The sequence below is a fragment of the Girardinichthys multiradiatus genome, chromosome X (assembly GCF_021462225.1).
Source record: "Girardinichthys multiradiatus isolate DD_20200921_A chromosome X, DD_fGirMul_XY1, whole genome shotgun sequence".
Taxonomy (NCBI): Eukaryota; Metazoa; Chordata; class Actinopteri; order Cyprinodontiformes; family Goodeidae; genus Girardinichthys; species Girardinichthys multiradiatus.
Window position 1 is genome coordinate 14,447,379 of NC_061817.1, and position 19,936 is coordinate 14,467,314.

Here is a 19,936-nt window from a genome sequence, read left to right on the forward strand (position 1 = left end):
ACAAAGTTAGAAGCCAATACTTTCATCTTTATTAATCTTGTTCTCATTGTTTAAATAAATTTTTCTTCTGTAAAATCTCAAAACAAAAACACTGAACAGGAGTGTTAAAGCCTGTCTTAATTTAAAACAAATACACAACAACAAACCATTAAAAACGAACGGTAACGCTTACACTGTATCTGTAAACAACCCGCCCCACCCCTCCCCTCCCACTGCACACAGTTTGATAAGATTTGGCATGTCCATTTTCTCAACGCATATGCCTTCAGCTCTTTGTGTCATTAAAATGTTTTTTTATTATTGCAGGTCAGACAATAAAAAAAAGACATATCTACTAAAAAAAATAAAATAAAACACTTCAAATAAAAGGGGAAAAAAAAGCATTAGTGCCAATATATCTTAACAGGCAGTCAGCAGAATACCAAATGCACTCAGAACATTTGTTTGTATAGACCTTCTGTATAAGTAAGCAGCCTTACCCACATTATGACAGGCATTACCATGCGCACACATCATCGTCACATTCTCGCACACATGCACAGCGACTGCATTGGTTTAATCCACTTACTTGGTCTCAGTCTCACTCATACTCAGTGTGTATGACGCTGCACGCAGCATCGACACATGGAGAAATGCATCGTAGCCTGAAAATGCCAGCAATTAAACATGTATCACTGCAACAGTAACAAACATGTTCAAGAACAAATTACAGAAAAAAAAAAAACAATAAAACAGAGTGCGTGAGATACAACAGTAGGAGGTCAGCATTTGGAAAACAAATCAATTACTTTTTTTTTTTTCTCCAAAGTTTCACTGTTCAAAGATTAAAATCATACATCCAAACAAAACAGGAACAAAACAAACTTAACATACACAGTAAGATACAGCCCTGATCTTAATCAGAGCTGTTTGCATGTGTTTGGATTCAATCTCTGTCTTTAAGGGGATGTGAATACAAACTCCGCTCTCGACCTCAGTGTTCTCTTAAATGATGAAGGTAATGCTGTTTACAGTGCCTGTCTGTCTGAAGGCTTCTCTGTATTTGGTGTGTGCATGTTCGTGTAAATTGGATAAAAAGTCCCCTACTTACTAAGCACATTGCAATCCAGTCGAGTCTTTGAGACTCACTGATTTTTTTTTCCATTCTTTTTCAGGTTTCAAGTCTAAGCAGTTGAAATCTTCATGTGTGGAAAAAAAAGGCTGAATACACATCTAACAGTCCCTGCATTTGTTTTTTATATAATAGCTTAAGTCTGGCCATGAGAATGTGTGTAAGCAACTGTCACATTTCTGCTTTAAGTGTGTGCACATTAATATGCATACTAGTATACGTATGCATGGGTATGTATTCAGTACATCAATATGCATATCATGTAAATGTGTGTGCCATATTAAGTACATATGTATCCCAGTGTATGCCCTATCAGTGTGTTCGAATCCAATCGTACTCATGGAGAGGGCTTATCAGATAGAATCGGCCCCTCCCCCCAGCAGGTCGCCAGGCAACAGTCCAGCAGAGCTGTCCATTTGGTGCCTTTCCTCCATTTGTGGTGCTCCCCACAGGCTGCTGCTCGAGTAACCTGCATTTATGCCCCCCCATAGCCCCGACCTCCCACTCTCCACTCCGCCAACACCTCCTTCCCCTGCCCCGTTAGTGCTCCACTGGGAGAATATCGCAAGCCCTGGTCCCTGGGCTGAAGATGTTTCTGAAGAAGTGCCTGTATTATCAAGACTCTGCCATCCAGAGCTTGGCAATCTTTCCACTGCAGCACCTCCATTTCCATTTCCACCTGAAGATGTGCCCACCGCTGGTCGCTCGCTCCCCGGGGAGCTCCCACCACTGCTGGCCACAGCTGTTCCCGTTCCGGATGAATTGGGCGCTCCGTTGCCTGCTGCTCCTCCTGAGCTGGCCCCTTCAGTCTGGGAATGTGCAAAATGGCGTGCAACCTCTTCTTCACTCACAAATTCAGCCAGGATTGTGGTGTTTCCCAGAACACACCTGTAAGGTTAGTCAAAACAACATTTTGAGGAATACAAGAGTATTCTTGGTGAACGTTTATAGCACCATGCAAGTATTCATGTTCCTTAAACCTCCATGATTCTTACATTACAAACACAAACTCCAAAGCATTTATTGGGATTTTTACAAATATAAATATGAAAAGTGTGATGTTCATTTGTATTTTTGCTCCTCTGAGTCAATACTTTGTAGAACCATATTTTGGTACATTTCCAGCTAACAGCAAATGCCTGACTAATTGGTACATCTAGTAACTGAATGATTTGCATTTTTCTCCTTGCTAAAATAGCTCACTACATATTTATTCAACCAAAAAAATTGTAACCATTCCACTATAGCTCCGGCTGCATTTTTAAGGCTGTTGTCGTGCTGGAAGGTAAACTTCCAGCCCAGTCTTAAGTCTTTTGCAGCTTGTAACTTTTTGTTTTGTACCCAGAATCAGTATTTAGCTCCATTTATCTTCCCATCAAATCTGACCAGATTGTCCATCCCTGCTGAAGAAAAGTTACCACTGCATGATGTGGCCAAAACCATGCATCACTGTGGGGATGGTGAGTCCAAAGTCATATTCAATGTTGCATGTAGCCTAAATAGTTTCATTTTTTTGGACTTTTTAGATGAAGGGTTGGACAGTGATATGAGAAATGTAGGCTTGCGATATTGTATTATTACCTAACCTTCCTTTAAACTTCACAACTTTATCCCTGACCTGTCTGCTGTGTTCCTTATTCTTCAAACCTCTGAGGCAATCACAGAATAACTAGATTTAAACTGAGACTGAATTACACACAATTGGATTCTATTTACTAGCCCTGTCGATTTAATGAGAAAAATGTGAAAAAGTAACAGCAGTATTAATACATTTGTGAGGAACTAGTGTCTTTGAGGCTGCTGGTAAACCTACATGTGAAGAGCACCCTGAGCCTTGGCTGCCTCCTGCCGGCTGTTGTATCGAACCAGAGCGCTGCCCTGGGTTAGGCCCAGGTGGAAGGTCAGCAAGGGGCCGTGCTGCATACAGATAGTCCTCAGTGTGGAGCCATCAATCTATAAGAGAAAGGAGAATGTTTCCAGAATCAGTAAGCATATGTGAAATATATCACACCGAGTATTGGGCCAGAAAAAGGCCAAGAAACATTGGTGGTGGTGCAAAGATTGTTGTGCATATAAAAGGCTACGTGTTAATAATGCAGACGATGCACTATCTATTGCCTTGATTTATAATTGATTAACAGTTAATGAGATATAGAGCTATACTGTGAGAATGTCCAAAGAGATAACTGGTGAGCATTAGTGATGTAAGCTCAGAAATATTTTCATTTTTAGGCTTTTCCATAAGAAATGTCTTGCAACAGTAATTTAAGTGGCTCAATTATCTCTACAATATAATAGTAGCTGGGTCATGCTTCGGCCTGTCTGATCTGCATCATAGAGATCTGAAATATCTGAAACAATAACTATTTATTTTAGAAAAACAATTTAGAAAACTCAGGGTTTTATTGTACCTGTATATTTCTGACAAAAATGGTGCCTGGGAAATGCTTTCATACACTTTGAACGTTCTCACATTTTTTGACATGAAAACCACAAAAATTCAATGTATTTTATGCAAGTCGTGCATAACTGAAGTGGAATAAAAAGGATGTATGGGTTTTAAATAAAAATGTATTTGATAAGTGGGCCAAGAAAGGTATATAGTCAAATATTTGGCAGTTTTCCTCAGCAAGAGTGCCTGAACATCTTGTTTCAAGTTTAGCCAAAGATTCTATTTAGTTTTAGACTGGATCTTTGACTAGGCCATTCTAATGGATCAATCTGCTTTGATCTAAACGATTCTATTTTAGCTCTGGCTGTAAGTTTATGGCTGTTGTCCTGCTGGAAGGTGCCGATTGGGCTGAACCTAAATGCCAAAACCATGTATGATTTTCCTTCCCTTTCACAATTATACATTACATCAGGTTGATCCATCTCATAACATCTTAATAATAGTTATTTAAGTTTGTAGCTGTAATAGGACAAAATGTGAAACAGTTTTAGGAGATTTAAATTTTTGCAAGGCTCTGTGATATTATCACCCAGTAAGCAGCTGCATAATCAAACAAACAAAATATTTACTTTATTTATATGATCCATTAATCTGAACCATTGGGTGTATTTGTGACATGAATCCACCAGAAATCACACACCTCTGTTACTGTAATTTAGTCCTTTTAATGCGTTACATTTTTGAACTACTCTTGGTATTATTAGTCTCTAATTTCCATGTCGCTTCCTCTGTCCTTACCTGAGGGGTCAAGTTTCTCAGCAGCAGCCAGCAGCTGCTTCTAGAGGTACCATCATCACTCCAAGCTGAGCCTAAATGAAACAAAAACATAACAAGGAGAGAGAAATGGCATGACAAACCAAAAAGAGGATATACTGATGACAAACACAGTCACAGATCTACATTTAATCCAAATTTTACACAAGTAATGCCGCCTGAAACATTCCCACCAAAACAGCATAAAGTCAAAACAAACGCCGAAAAAATGATTATGAAACCAAGTTCCTCTACAAAGTACCTGACCCAAATCTTGACTCTTGATTCATCCCTCCCCAGCTCCGGGCCAACCGTGGACCTCCAGTTCCCCACGGGGAGGGCGAGGCCTGCTTCTGATTGGCTAGGCCGGGAGGGGGGCGCGGCAGCTGTGAGCTATTGCGGTTGGTCTTCCATAACTTATTTTGTCCGATGGGCTCTGGAGGCCAGCTGGGCTTGTACTCGGAGTACTTTCCTGAGAGGGATATGGAGAGTGAGAGATATGGAGAGAGAGGGGGCAATAAATGAGTTTTGAAATGAAAATTACACAGAGGCACGCTGCAGACGGCAGATAAGACATCTTTGCAGACATAAAAAACAACTCTGGAAACTGCTCTAATGCAATTATAATACCAAAAAGAAAACAGAACATAGAACCAGAGTGACTTGATTTCCTAATTAATGGTTGATAGAAGAGGTTCTAAAGGACCAATGCAAAGAAGAAACAAAATAAACATCGGACCTGTGCTGTGTGCATTGCTGAGGGAGTTGTCTGAGGCACTGTAGGGCCAGGCACCAGGTGAAGGCAGCGAGGTGTTGAGGGACGGGTTTGGCCCTACAAACCAATAAAAATGATCAGTAAACTATAGACACTGTGATATCCAATAATAAAAATATCTCAAGTCATCTCACAAAGAGTGCAAAAAAACAGCACTGGAAAAATCCATCAACAGTTCATGGGGAAAAAAAAAAACTAGCATTAAACAGTGTTCCTTAAACCTGTTTCAACAACGGCGAAACCGTCCTAATACTGATCCACTATAAAGACTTTTCTTTTGTACGAGCTGCAGGAAACAGGAGGGTTGAGCTACAATACACAGAGCAGCAAAGCTTCTGTGATAAGGAGCATTCTCTGTTGTATTTATTCCTAAGCAATGTGGCATTTCCTTCAGGGTTTATCTAAAATGATGGTGCGTCCTCTCAGGATTTGCAACAGCCCCATTAGCTCAACAGGCTGCACCAGAGAGAGGACAGATTTAAGGCGTGCCTAGAGGGCAGATCACCACTGCTGCAGTTTCACCTGTTTGTTTAGGACTTTTACCACTGAATGGTTGGAAATGAAAATTATAATCTATTTCCTAATGTGTTGCCCATTTTTACACTATTGATCTATAACATAAAATCCTGGTAAATTATACTGAAGTTTTTTGTTGTGATGTGAATTTGAATGGGTATGATTACTTTTGCATGTTCTGTCTTTAAACTGATTTTACAAGCTTAACTGTGTACAGCAACTAACAGTAAATGTGGCATAATAGTAATATTTAGATATTTCTTTCAGTGTTCAGTACATCATTTGTTTTCTTAAGGAGTTGAAATTTCTCCAGTAGATGAAAATAATTGATAGACAGAGAGAAATACCTATATTGTCTCGCAGTAACGGGTGGTCAGGATCATTGAGGTTTGGGGATGATGGGGAGCCAAGAACTCTGCCAGGGGTCATGTAGGGATCCGACTCTGGGTCCCCTGTGCTCTGTATTCCTTTCCATGGCACACCAGGCTGGAACTCTGCCATAAGAGAACAGGAACATATTAAGTAGCTGAAATAATCTGTGTGATTTACATGTATTAACAAGATTTAGAGCCCTGGCTATGATCTAAGGAAATATTCTAACAATTTCAAAAATCCACAAAGTTCATTGATTCTGAATTACAATGCTTAAGCTGCAGTTAATTAACTTACAAGGTTTTTAGGAATTTAAGTGTGAAACTTTATGCAGCACCTTCTTCCTCAGACTGAAGGATGTACTGACCTGGAGGCCAGCTTGAAGTGGCAGGTTTGTTTCCCATTTTACTACCAGGAGTCCGGTGCCAGCTGTCTGCAGAGCCCTGAGGTGGGATCCCTAAACCTTCACTGCCCAGCATTTCATACTGGGAGTAAGGAGACCCTCCTCGAACCTTTATCGCACTGGGTAAAGGGCCTTGTGGATAGCACACAGAGTAACAAAAAAAGAGCAGTGTCACATTCAGACACACTGAATGGGAATAAATAATATTCACAACAGCATTGGAGATTTCATATATAAAAATCCCACTGGGAAGCATTCGTTAGTCTACCGTTCTTGTGAAGGGCCGTGTCCGGAGGAGAGGGAGCTGGGGAATGTCCCTCCATCATCCATTTAAAGCGGGACTGTTGTCCACTCATGTCCTTCATGCCCCCCATCATGGGACTGAGTTCTAGTGTAGACAGGTTACCACCAGCTGAAAGCCCTGACAAGAAAAAAACCTTGATCAATTAATTGCTTAACTGGTGAGTAAAACATGTCAAACCACATCTGCTATCTTGAGGACATACCAGTGTACATTCCTTGTGTTTTGGCATGAAGATCCGATAAGGGACCCCCGATTCCAGTGTGTGGAAGAGGGTCTCCCATGGATTGCTTGGACACTCCTCCTCCCAGGTGAGAGGGGGACAGCTTGGAGTTTCCTCCTCCAGATGTTGCTCCTCCCACTCCAACCTGCTGCTGTTGCCTCTGCTGCTGGAGAATAGCCATGATCCTCGCCAGCTGAGAAGAAATTTAAGAAAGTAGAAAAGGATAATGTGTAAGTTTAGTATTTAGATGACAGAGTAGAGTTATGGCGTTTCAACTAATGATTATTTTAGTATTTGACTATTTTATCAATATATATTTCATGACTGTTTGAATACTCAAGAATTATTTTAATCCATCTCTGCTGTCTGAAGGCATAGTTTCTGTTCCTGGCAGCAGAACCTGCTTCACCGCACCTTTTCAGGCTTGCACAGGCATGCAGGCCACAGCATTGATTTATGGGATGGGAATTTCAAAATATTTGGTTTTCTTCTTTGAACAGCTCTAAATCAAAAATGTGATTTGTGGAGTTTTTACCAGTCTGTAAAAAAGACCAATTTCAGACCACATGAGTTTGGGTCAAGGATGGAAGCTGAAAAAAGACCGGTTCTAGCTACAGTTCTAGCACTGTATAATACACTGAACCGGTTCTTTATGTTTTGACAAACAAAAAAAAAAGGTTTCATAAACTATGCTTTAAATTTTATCTGCTAAACAAGGCCTGTATAATTCAGTCCAAGTTTGGCATTTTAGATTTTGAACTGGAACTAAATAAAGATAATCCAGAATCAGCTAAGGTTATGAATTAGCCATTTACCCCGGCACAGAATCAGATGACCACTCAAGTATGTCTTATTCTCTTGATTTAATGTTGCTGCTAACACATTAGCAAACAGAAATAAAACGGTATTCACTTAGCAACCGTTAATTATTTTTCTTATCATGTAGTTGTGTCGCTTAGCAACACAACCATCAAACTCAACCTGCTGAAATGTAAAGGGGAGAAACAGAAGTGCAGCATGTGGTTCACGTCACAAAATGCAACCAAAACAGCCGACACTGGAGGAGTCTGACCATAGATGCTCCATGACTTGTTTGGATGAGGTCGGCTAAAAGTTGCAGCCCTGATAGTGTGAATGCTTCTTGCCTAGTTTTTGTTGTTTTGCAGTGTGATCAAGAAAGTGTAGATGAAACAAAGAAGCTCTGAATTTGCATGATTTCAGCAGCTCTAAAATGCTCACCTGCTGTGTGTCTGTCTGCTGTCTCAGAGGCTGAGGTTGTGGGAACTTCCTCTGGTTCTGGAGAAGCTGCTGCTGTTGCTGCTGCTGTATCAGGAGCTGACAAGCCTGCGTGTTGAAGGGCACAGGTGGTCAGCAACTGACACATCAAATTACTACAAGGGCTTTTCTAAGAAACATTTTATGAACTTTCAACCCAGTGAGGCGGCCATTTATGCAAGGTTGCCTAATGTGGATTCACAGAAAAAGGTCACCAGCAGATGACTCATCTTGGTGTGTTACATAATGTTTTAGCACATACCAGATGGAACTGCTGCTGCATGTGAGGGTAAATGTTGCTGAGCATTGCAAGCTGCTGTGGGGAAATCTGAGGTGGGAAGACTCCTCCACCAACGCCGCCGACCCCACCGACACTTCCAACACCTCCTACTCCCCCCACGCTGCCACCAGGAGAGGACATCTGCTTCAGCATGGGACCCGGCACCTGTAGAATAAAAAAAGATCGCACATAAATGGGGGTTTGATAACACTGAAGCAAATTATAAAAACATAAGTGCAAGATTCAGAGATTTGCACTGATTGCAGGTACCTTATGTGCTCCTGTCACATACAAGGTGCTTGCAGTACACAATAATATGTTGGACAGAGACTCTTTAGTTTCTTAAAAAACAATTCTCACAGATATTTAACTATTTTAATTTCATTCCCTAACCCTCATTGGGATTCCTAAAAATTAGAAGAATAAAAACCACCAGACAAATACTAACCTGTTTGTACCCAAAAATATAAACAAGAAAAGGAGGACATCAAACCTGTGCAGACAGGAACTGATGAGGCACTTGAGCCCGTAACCCTGGGGAGGGGTTCATCGAATGCATGCCAGGCTGGTGCATCCCTCGAGGTTGAGGCATCCCTCCTCCACCGGCAACAAACATTCCATGGCCACCCATCTAGTGGCACAAATGTACCACAAAGTACATTACATTGTTTGCAGAGAGGACCAAATTAAAACTTTGATTCAAGTAACGTAGTAACAAGTGCCTTTTTTTCTTGCAGACAATAAGATATGATTTTCATCACAATCTAAATATAAATATCTTCTAAATCTGATCAGATAAAAATGGCCTCAAAAACAGTTTTTGTTGAGTAGATCAGCTCAGTTTTTAATGTTGGAATTATGCAACATTAATATAATACTATATAAGACTCTTACCTTATCACCATAGGGTCCAATGTCACCAGAACCCATGTCTTTGGAACTAGGCATGCGGTACCCTCCTCCACTTCTTCCTCCTCTTCGCATCTCTCCATTATAGTCATTTATTCCTCTCTTGTCCCCATCAATTTTTTTTTCAACACCTGGATCGTCACCCTGAGAAAAAAAAAAAAACGTATGTTTTTAATGATAACTTTTTATAAAAGCAAAGAGGATTGACATTCCTAAAAGACGTCTTACCAAGAGACCCATGTTGGAAAACTGGCGTGACACTGGATTCATCCAGCTGTCTCCTCCTCCACTCTTCAAGAAAGAAACCATACGTTGCTCTTAATTAAAAAAAAGTATTTTAAAATAGTTATGTTCCAGAAGAGTATCCAATTCCTACCTTGATGTTTCCCCTCTTTCCAGCATGACTCTGACCCCAGCCTCCAGAGTTAAATGAAGAGCTGCTTCCCTGAGAACCCGTGCTGTTCCAGACTCCACCACCACTGTCCTCGTCTTCCTCCCAGCTTGGATGCCTGGACGCTACGATGGAGCTCTCACCCTTTCCGCCCCAGCTTTCTACTGACTTTACTCCTGCAGCAAAAACAAAGCAGACGGTCAGTTCTCTGCCATTTAGTGTGACAGGTCTGAATCCTTTGTATTAACAGGTTGGATATTTGTTCTAGAGATTTTTGGAAAGTACGGGTTATTTGTGCAAAAACTAAACGGATCAACAAAATATGAAAGAAAGTGGAAAAAAACGTTTGCAAGGCACTGAAGCTACAGTGAGGTACATAATTAAACATGTCCTTTCTATTCTTACCAGGTTTACTAGGGTTGGGTGAAGGGTTCCTCCAGCCAGATGGTTTGCTGGAATCATCTGGTTCACCCCAGCCTGTTGGAGCATCTGATGTCTGGCCCCAAGCCGTTGTACCATCATCCACACTTTGTGCACCTCCTCCCCACATGCCTAGATGTGGACATGAAAGGAATTGAACATTTAGTTTTGTGCTAAGAGAGGAAACTGACAGCTTATAACCAGTAGGGTTTTCACTATATGACTTTAAATGGCACATGGTTCTTTCTAGTTGCAATATGATAACATTTTACCTTCCTTTATTAAAGCAAAATCAGTAAGTAGGGGACAATTCAGCACTTCTTTATATATACTTGAAATGTCACTTCCCTGTTTGGAAAAACAGTAGCTGATAACGGATAGTATTGGTGCCAACATCGTTTATAGAACTATGTACCATTGATTTGGTCGTGTATTATTTTAGAGGAATTTCTTATCTTTAGTGTACCACTCAGTCACTGTCAATTCGCTGCTGAAGCAATTTACTACAGGGACAAATAAAGGATCATTCTGCACTAAAAAAAGAGTTTCAATGGCAAACATTATCTGAAACATACAAAACATTTTTATAGTGTAAATATATAGTGATCCATGCAGACGTATTCTGTAGCAGCCCTGTACAATTTCTGTCTTTCTGGTCATTTTGCATAATATTTTCTTCAGTTTTTAACTACAGCAACAGGGTCGGTTGCTGCGGGCTCCTACGTTTTTCTTATCTAGTTGTCAGCTTCAGTCTGGCTCCACCATAACCTGTGTTATTATAAGCTACATTAGCCTCCAATGCCTTTACAGCTAAACGGAGGATTATTTCAGAGGACGCACTGGTTGGGTTCGTTCCTCCACTATTTAGTAGCTGACTGAGCCGTCAGTCGATTGATATTTTCCTGCACTGATTCGTACCGCAGTACAACGAAGTAGGGGAAGTTTCGTTTAAAATCCCTCATAGGTTGTATCTAACTAACCACTACCTTCACAGACTTTAAGGTGATACTAATGTAAACTGTACTGGAAGCCGATAGGAAAACAATGTCTCGTTTATTCTGGTGTTGCTTGTTTACAAAACATCTTCAGAGCAGACTTTCACATTTTGTTTCTGATCATGCTTATTCTAATTTTACCTTCTATTGGAAAAGTGTCTCATTTATTTACAAAGATACTGACTGTAAACTAAATTCTCATTTTTGTGTGATTATCCTACTACTTATACCGTCCAACGTCTATATTCATAAATCTAGGTTCTCCAATCTTAAACCAAATTTCATTAAATTACTTTGGTATAAAGCATTATATGTATTTTCTCAAAAACAGACAGCAAAACCAACAAAAAAAATAAAATAATTTCATCTATTTAAACCTTTTAATACAATTTTCTGTGTTAGAAAGATTTGAACCCCCTGGCATTTCATGTTTATGGTATACTTTTCAAATCCTTTTCATTTATTTCCTTCGTCAACATCGAGAGTGTCATGTTCTGTTTATTTGTCATTAATAAGAAAAAAAAAAAAGACTGGAGTGTTGCGTTGTTCGAACTCTGGGAAGCACATCTCGATGTGGTACCTTAGGCTAGGTTTATGCTGGATGCATTGAACAGGGTGCAAGGATGCGCGCACCAACAGTGACGCGATCACATCGTCCACGCCATGTGTGCGGGCTCTGTGTGCTGTTGCGGCGCCTGGTTGTGCTTGAAGTGGACCACAAGTGCTGTGCTACATTCAGAATGAATGAAGTTGAAGGTCCAAACATTTCATATACAAATAAACCTCTCCTCAATGAACAGAAGGAAGAAAGTAACAGAAAAAGCAACAAACAAAAAAGGTAAGAGAAAGCAGAGTTACAAAGTTACGTATTAACAGCGTCAAGAGGCACTTCTGTTCATTTATTTCTCTTATGAATCTAAAACTTTTCAAGAAACAGAATCCCGTTGATAAGAAACGTTTGATAGTGCACACAGCCATTTTTGGTGTGTGACATCAAACGTTCTCTCTTTTATGACATTACCACTGGTTTTGTAGCATACTGCCCCGTGTTTTCAGAGAATACAGGCCCAGTGTCAGCGTCAAGTATGAACGCCTACAGCATTTGCTCAGGCTCGCCCTGCGCTACACCCCGAAGCACGATTCTAACTGAGCCTTGAAGCTGACCGAACATTGGGCTGTCCAAGTCCATGAACCTAATATTCAAACGAGCTTATGGCTGGCTGGCAGAGTATCTTAATAATTCATTATTTTAATCATCGATTATATCGATATTCCAATTACATTGACAATCCTAGTAATCAGTACAGTTATTCAATTTACTTACCCACTGCAGCACTGCCAGGGTTCGTGTTGATGCTATGCTGCCTTCTTGGAGGTTGTTGTTGCATTGGTGGTGGCGGGCCCTGCTGACTGTGGTTTGGGCCCGGTGCAGTACTCTTCTTGTCCCACAAGTTCACATTCTTGTTGTTGTAGCGCGTTGGGTCTCCCCAGGCTGATGTGCCATCATCAATTTCCATTTTCCGACTGATGGACTGAGGGGAAGGTTCCTCCCAGCCACTGGGCTCCATGGAGTCACTGACACCCCCAGATATTTGAGGAATTGGGCCAGAGGTCCAGCCCAAACTTTGGTTCTGGTTCTTTGAAAGTTGACCTCCGCCTCCAACACTTGGCCGGTTGTTCCACCCTCCCGGTGGATGCTGCCCCTGTGATTGCTGCTGCTGTTGATTTTGGGCTTTTGTTGGTGCCACATGGCTGTTTGGTATCGGTGCTGTGTTGGGTTTGGCGCTCCCCCAGTCTTTGTGGGATTTGCCTCCACCCACATCTCCTCCTCCTCCCCATCCTCCACGCTGAGATCCCTCTTCATCCAGCTTTCCCCAGGAGGATCCCTCATCAGAGTTGCCTCCGACTCTACTCCTCCCATCTCCCCACCCAGCTCCAGATGTGGAGTCTCTCTTTCCCCATTCTTCTCCCCAACCACTCGTTTCTCCTCTTGTAGATCCCTTCCATCCCCCTGTTCCTTTGTCATCTGCTCCATCTCCCCACCCACTACCCTGTTTTTCAAAGTCTTGCCAGTTTTTCCTTCCTCCCCTGTGACCTCCCCATTGTTGGTCATCCGCCCTCCATCCTTTGCCCTCTTTCTCAGATGGGAGTTCTCCCCATCCCCCCGCTGACTTTCCTTGGCCACCCATTATATTGTCTTCTGGTGATCCCGGCTTCCTTATGGTGCTACTAGGCATAAAAGGACCACCAGTGGGCTGTGTAGTACCACCATCCCAATTATCCCTGGATGTAGCAGAAGCAGAGTTTAGGCTGCCAGGCGACGCATCATTCGACACCGAACCACTCTCAGATGGGTACCTAGAACTGCGAATAGTGGTAGTGTTTATGGTTACTGATGATAATGCAGAGGAAGATGAAGGGTTTCTTTCATTTCCTTTCCCTACACCTTTTGAGGTGTCCAGGTCCCAGGCCACATTTTGCTTTATCTGAGTCTGCCCCCAGCCCGTGTTGGACAGAACCCTGGGGTCCAGGTCAGATCGGTTGAGCATGCTAACTAAGGCCACTTCTGCCTGGGAGGACTGGTTGGAACAATGCTGCGCAGAGCGCTCGTGTCCACTTCCGCTTCCAGCTACGGATCCACTGCCACTAGATGATGAATGTCTTCCACCACCTCCAACGGCAACACCCTGCCCTCCTACTCCTCCCCACTCCCCAACCGTCCCATCCCCACCTTCAATCCCTTTCTGATTGTCCAAAGCTTTTGTCATAGTTGCTAAATTTTGTGAGGCAGATTCCTCTGAACAGCTGCCACCACCACCCACACTGTCCGTACTGCTGCTGATGCTGCTCCCCTCCACTTCTCCACTTCCTATTGCTAAATTAATAGAACTGATACTTTCTGAAGTGCCACCCCAATTTGCTTCCGTACTCCCTCCTTCCCAAGCTCCCTGAGATACAACTGGTTTGACTGGCCCTCCACCAGTTCCCTTGCCCCATCCTGCTTTTTCATCCTGGCTATCAAACCTCCAAACATTCCCTTCCTGCCCCTCAGGTCCAGTACCCCCTCCGCCCCACCCATCTGCCTGTGAGGCACCTGTCCCAAGTTCAGAGGACACCGGAGGCATGGCCCTCCAAGATGAAGAGGCAGCAGAGGAGGAAGACGAAGAGCCAGAAAAATTCTCACTCGCTTCACCTTCACCATCAACCTTATTTTCCTCATTGCTGCCTTCCTGATTTGGTCCGGCTTCTTTCATCGCCCCGCCTGAACATGGCCCCAGCACTGGATTTCCTAAGTGTTGCTGCTGTTCTCCAGTCTTGGCTTCCACAGCGGTTTCAGTGTGCTGCTGGTAAAGACCAGTTTGATTCACAGATGAAAGTGTTTGAGTGGTGATGACAGTGGTGCTGGCAGAAAATGAGAAAGTTGAAGTCATGGACGAGTGCTGCAATGAGCCGCTGCAAGCCGAAACGGCGGTCCCGCCCTGCCCCAGGGCAGGCCAGGCAGAGGGGTTCACATTAGGGTTGAAATTGGCACCAGGGACGCTGCTGCTGCCACCCAAAGGGCTCTCTTGAGACCCAGGAAGATGGGAGACTTTGGAATTGTAAGATGCTGCCGAGCCTTGGCCTACCTCCACTTGGGACGAAGTGGAAGACACCCACACACCACTTGGCTGAGCACATTCATTAGGCGAGGAGGAAGAAGAAAGAGCAGAAGAGCAAGGTGGGAAAAGATTGTCCAGGTTCCCTTCTCCTCCTCCTGCTGTTCCTCCCTTCTGCTGCATGTTTATCTCCCCCCATGAGGCACTACTGTTGTTGTTACCAGGGCAGTCCTGTTCCTGCACCTCTCCTCCAGCCCCTTCAGAACTCAGTTTGGGGCCAGCAGTGATGCTGGGCCAGTCATCCAGGTCAGTCCCATCCATAAACACCTTCCTGCAGCCCTGAGAGGAGGACTGGCTGCTGGAGCCTGCCCCCCATGTGGAATTTGCATAAGTTGAAGTAGTAGTAGAAGACGACAGAGCAGCAACACAAAATGAGGATGAGCTGGGAGGTGAAGGGGAAGATGAACCCACGTTGGAATCTGAGGACAAAAGCTTCTTAAGTTAATTTAACATTTCACAAGTAGGATTCCTCCAGCAGAGCAGATCCAGTTTTTAACGGTCCTATAAAGAAAAGACCGCTTTGGCGGTTAGTTTTATGATGACGTTTTTTGGAGGGTCACAGTACAGGGAGCTCTTTTGACTACACATATCTTGTTATTACACGGTCCCTATAAATCACAGAAAATATTTGAATTACCAACAGCTAAACTTAAATTGAAATACAGGAATTTGCATGTTTAAATGTTTTGCCCATCCCTGCTCAAAATAAAGACCAACATTTTTTTATTTTTTATTGCAGCATTAGTAGCCTTTATTTTTCCCCAGAGGGAGGGTGGAGAGAGGGGGAAGACATGCAGCAAGGATATCCAGAGTCGGGACTCAAACCCGGGACGGCTGCCTCATAGACTGAAGCCTCTGAATGCGAGTCACATGCTTTACCTCTACAGCATGCGCCACGCACAAGACCAAATTAGCTTTAAACATACATAACCTCACCTTCTGATGCACAGATGCTAAGAAAATATGTAGTTACCTGTATTTCCATCTGTGTTTGCATTAGGGCTATCTGGCCCCTGTAAAGATGGGGAACCATCCCAGCCACTGCCTCCTCCGACTCCTCCTGTACTGGAATCCCCTCCCCCCACCAGCATGGAGGACAGCGGTGGCTGGCCCCTCTTCAGTAGCACTTTATGGTCCTGCTGGCAGCGAAATCGTGGTGGGACTTCTCTAGACATGTATCGCTGCTGTGAACTTTGACTTCCAGAAGGAGACGAGGAGGAGGGCTGTCCGTTGGCCACAGCAGTCCGCTGCTTTGCATTGTTCCCGCCACCAGGAGGGACTTGGGCGGAACCCCCACCTGCACCAGGACTGGGTGATGATGGGGAAACTGGGCCAGAGCTGGGGGACACTGAGCCTGGGGCGGTGAGTGGCTGGGAACAGGAGGGCTTGGCTGGTTCTGGCACTGAAACATAAACACAGGCCAAGGTGTGAAATACTTTCAAGACTTGGGTTCATAAAGGTTACGCATTAGGAAAACTTATTTATAACGCTAGCACATGCGTGACAACATTATCTGCAAAGTTTGTGCAGAGAAAACCTTTACATTACATAGTGTTTATTTAATATAAGGCATAAATAAAGTAACGACTAAACATAAAAACTTACCTTTGATTTTCTGTTCTGGCACCTAAAAGACGAGTCAGAGAAGAAAATATCAAGTAAAAAAAATGACGTCAACAGCAAGAATGGTACATTTATAAATGAGTTTACGCCTAAATCTAAAAAAAAAAACAAAAGGCCTCATATTTGAGAGGTAGGTTTTGCTACTGCATCTGGAGAGGAGCCCAGAAAAACACATACAGGAACAGCACCTTACAAAAGTATTCAAACACTTTTCAAGTTTGTTTCCCACTTTCTTTCTGGGATCTGTCACAAACAGAAAAAAAAAAACACAAAACCCCAAATAAAAACAGACGTTGTGGAGCTTCCTCAGAAAAGAATGTAAATTACAATCAGAGATCCAAAAATAACACAGAGAAGTCCAAATGTATCTATGCAGCAACGCTAAAGCACAATTCAGGGCTTGTGCAGGAAAATATATAACATGCACAAATGATCTACAACAGTTGGCAATTTGCCCCTTTCAACCAGTTAGTATTGGGAAATTTTTGTTTGATCCATTACGTCACAAACAAACAACAGTTTGGCTTTTCTTCCATCAAATGTTCAGCATTTCTGGGTCAGTGCCCAGGTATGCATGCACGGGCCAGCTAAGCATGCTTAGATGCAAGCCTGATTAGACTTGTGTTATCTGGCCAAATCAGACTGACTGAAACTGGAAATAATGAGATGCGTAACATGCAACATGTCTAGATCCATTTTAAAACACTATTTTACCCCAACTATGAGGGATTATTACCAACTAAAAATATACAGTAATAACAAAAGATTGACCTTCTGAGAGGTTTCCCTTTTCTTTTTCTCTTCTTTCTTCTTTTTCTTGTCTTCCATGAACTGCTGTTCCCCTTCTTGATTCTCCTGTCTGTGAAAAGAAATGCACACATTCAATTATTCATGCTATTAACGCTGCTGCAATTTAATTTTTTAGCCATCAGAATCAAGCCACCTTCAAAAACAAACAACACCTTTACATTGCGTTTTCCAAGAGCCTCCAACAATGCCAATGTTGTAAGGAGAGTACTGTTAACCAAGGGTAGACAACACTGGCTCTGCATTGCATAATTCATTAACCCACAAACCAGTACAAGTCCAAACGGCGGACGACGCAGGCTGCAGAAAAAACACATGCACGGCCTCTAACGTTTGTTGCTTTTTAGCAGAGACTGACTGCATAATCCAGATCATAACACGTCTAATGTGAGTTTATCATAGGTGAGTCATCTGTCCAGTTTGCAGCCATCTAACCAGAAGAGAGAAATGCAATATAGAAGAACTCTAAGCAGTATTCTTATTTGAAAACGTATTAGTTAACAGATCCTAAGACCTCAGCAGAATTTAAAGTATTTCTATTTTATAATTATTTTACTGTCATTTTTTTTAACTTACCGTAAATCTTACAATACCAAGAAATGTTTTTTTTTTTCCTCTAGGAAATTTGAATAAACAAAAGGAAACAACACAGTGTTAAGAGGACAGCTCTGGTATGTGAACATATCAATTGTAGCAAACGTTTCCCACTTTGACAAACAATATTACATTTGCAGCATAGCTGAAATCCTTCTTTACCACAGACATTTAGAGTGCCTTACCAAAGTATTCATACCACTTGAGTGCCTTCACAGTTTTCCCTCAGCTTAAAATGACAAAATACAACACATGTTCGGGGGATTATGTGAGATAAACCAACACAATGCAGTGGATGAATGTGATGTGGAAAAAGAATTATACATGGTTTTTACAGCAACAAGAAAAAAATCTGAAAAGTGTGGCATGCATTTGTATTCAGCCCCAGAGTCAATACCTTTTAAAACAACTTTCAACACAAAACATGGCTCCTCATTCATTAAGGTATGTCTCAACCAGCTTCATGGGGATGGAAATATTCGCCTATTCCTTTAAAAACAGCTAAAGCTCAGTCAGACTGGATGAAGAGTGTCAGTTTTCAAGTCTTGTCAAAGATACACAACTAGATGTTGGTCTAAACTTTGACAGGGCCATTCAAACACCTGAATATAGTTTGATTGAAAACATTTTATGGTAGCTCTGGCTGTATTTAGAGTTGTTGTCCTTTTTATAGGTTACTCTCCACCACAGTTCCAAGTCTTTTCTAGCCTCTTACAGGTTTTCCTTAATATTTTCCCTGTTTTTATGCTTCATCCATTTTCCTTTCAACTGTCACAAACTTCCCTATCCCTGCTAAGTTGAAGCTGTCCAGGCAGCTCCATATTTCACTGTAGAGATGGTGTGTTCAAGGCGATGTGAAATATTAGTGTTCTGCCACAGTGTTTTGCATTTAGTTTAAAAAGTTCTATTTGGGTCTCATCTGTGTCCCCTACACGGGTAGTACCAAACTGGATGTTGAACAGCTTTCTTTCAACAATGGCTTTTGTTCTTGCCACTCTTCCATGAAGACATGGTCCGTGAGTGGTCGGTTAGCAGTTAGCATGACCGTCCTGTCAGCAGATTCTCCCACCTGAGCTGTGGATCTTAGCAGTTCCTCCACAGTCACCATGAGTCATTTCACTGCTTTTTCTGGTTATTGCCATGTGTTGATATATTTGCAGCTCTTTCCATTTTCAGATGGATGTTCAGTTCACTGAGAAGTCCAAAGCTGGGAATATTGTGTTTTAATGTAACCTCCTTGTAGAACTCTGCTACATTCTGCCTGACCTGTCTGCTCCCTTCCTTAGGTCTTGATGATGCCTTTTGTTTACCAACGTTTACTAAATATAACCTCGGAGGCCCTAACCTAACAGCTGGCTCTAAACTGCAGATAAACTACACACAGGTGGATCCTTATTTACGAATTAGGTGACATTTGATGACAATTAGTAGAACTGCATTTTAATTAGGGGTATCAGGCAAAGGCAGGCTCAATGAAACATTTGTAAAAATAAAAAAACTAAATTGAAAGGCTTATATCACTTTCCTTTCACTTCACAATTATTAACTACCACGTGTTGGTCTAATCCATAAAATCCCATTAAAATACATTGATGTTTGTGGTTCTAACGTGAAAAAATGTGAATGGATTATTAAAACGTTTGTAAAGTACAATAGTGGCTGTGGACCTGAAATTATTCTGCTCGTTAAGCTTCACATTATTAGAAGTGTGTGCAATGGTGGTTTAAGCTAACTGGATCACTACTGGGTTTAATCCTTCACTTTGTAATACACTATGTGTTCACTTTTAAGTACCTGCGAGCAGCCGCCGAAGAAATTGACCTTAACCCTTATGTAAATAACATGCTAACGAGGTACAGTAGAGTCGGTGCTAGCTGTCAACAGAGCAGATTCACTCAGAACCTCAACACGATCCATCCTGAACTCAGCCGACAAACACTAACGTCACATTAACTTACCAACAATGTGCCATTTGTTCTCATTGTCCTTCATTTTGCAAATTACACCCTTAAGGACCTTTTAAGTGAGTGATTGGTTAGCAGGCTGCTCGGCTGCTGGTTCTAACATTTGCCAGGGCCAA

The 19,936-nt window shown here is 42.2% G+C and overlaps 1 protein-coding gene across 1 annotated transcript; it reads right to left on the reverse strand.

The window, feature by feature from the left end:
- Positions 1-6: 6 nt before the first annotated feature.
- LOC124862848 (trinucleotide repeat-containing gene 6B protein-like) lies at positions 7-17,351 on the reverse strand. The gene is given in 21 exon segments (XM_047357020.1): positions 7-1,999; positions 2,925-3,064; positions 4,302-4,372; positions 4,579-4,788; positions 5,056-5,148; positions 5,955-6,101; positions 6,347-6,514; positions 6,651-6,803; positions 6,889-7,099; positions 8,146-8,250; positions 8,444-8,626; positions 8,955-9,092; positions 9,356-9,514; positions 9,599-9,661; positions 9,747-9,937; positions 10,167-10,313; positions 12,501-15,251; positions 15,806-16,234; positions 16,438-16,459; positions 17,227-17,318; positions 17,321-17,351. Coding segments are annotated over 21 exon segments (6,024 nt in total). The 5' UTR covers positions 17,337-17,351; the 3' UTR covers positions 7-1,464.
- Positions 17,352-19,936: the final 2,585 nt, after the last annotated feature.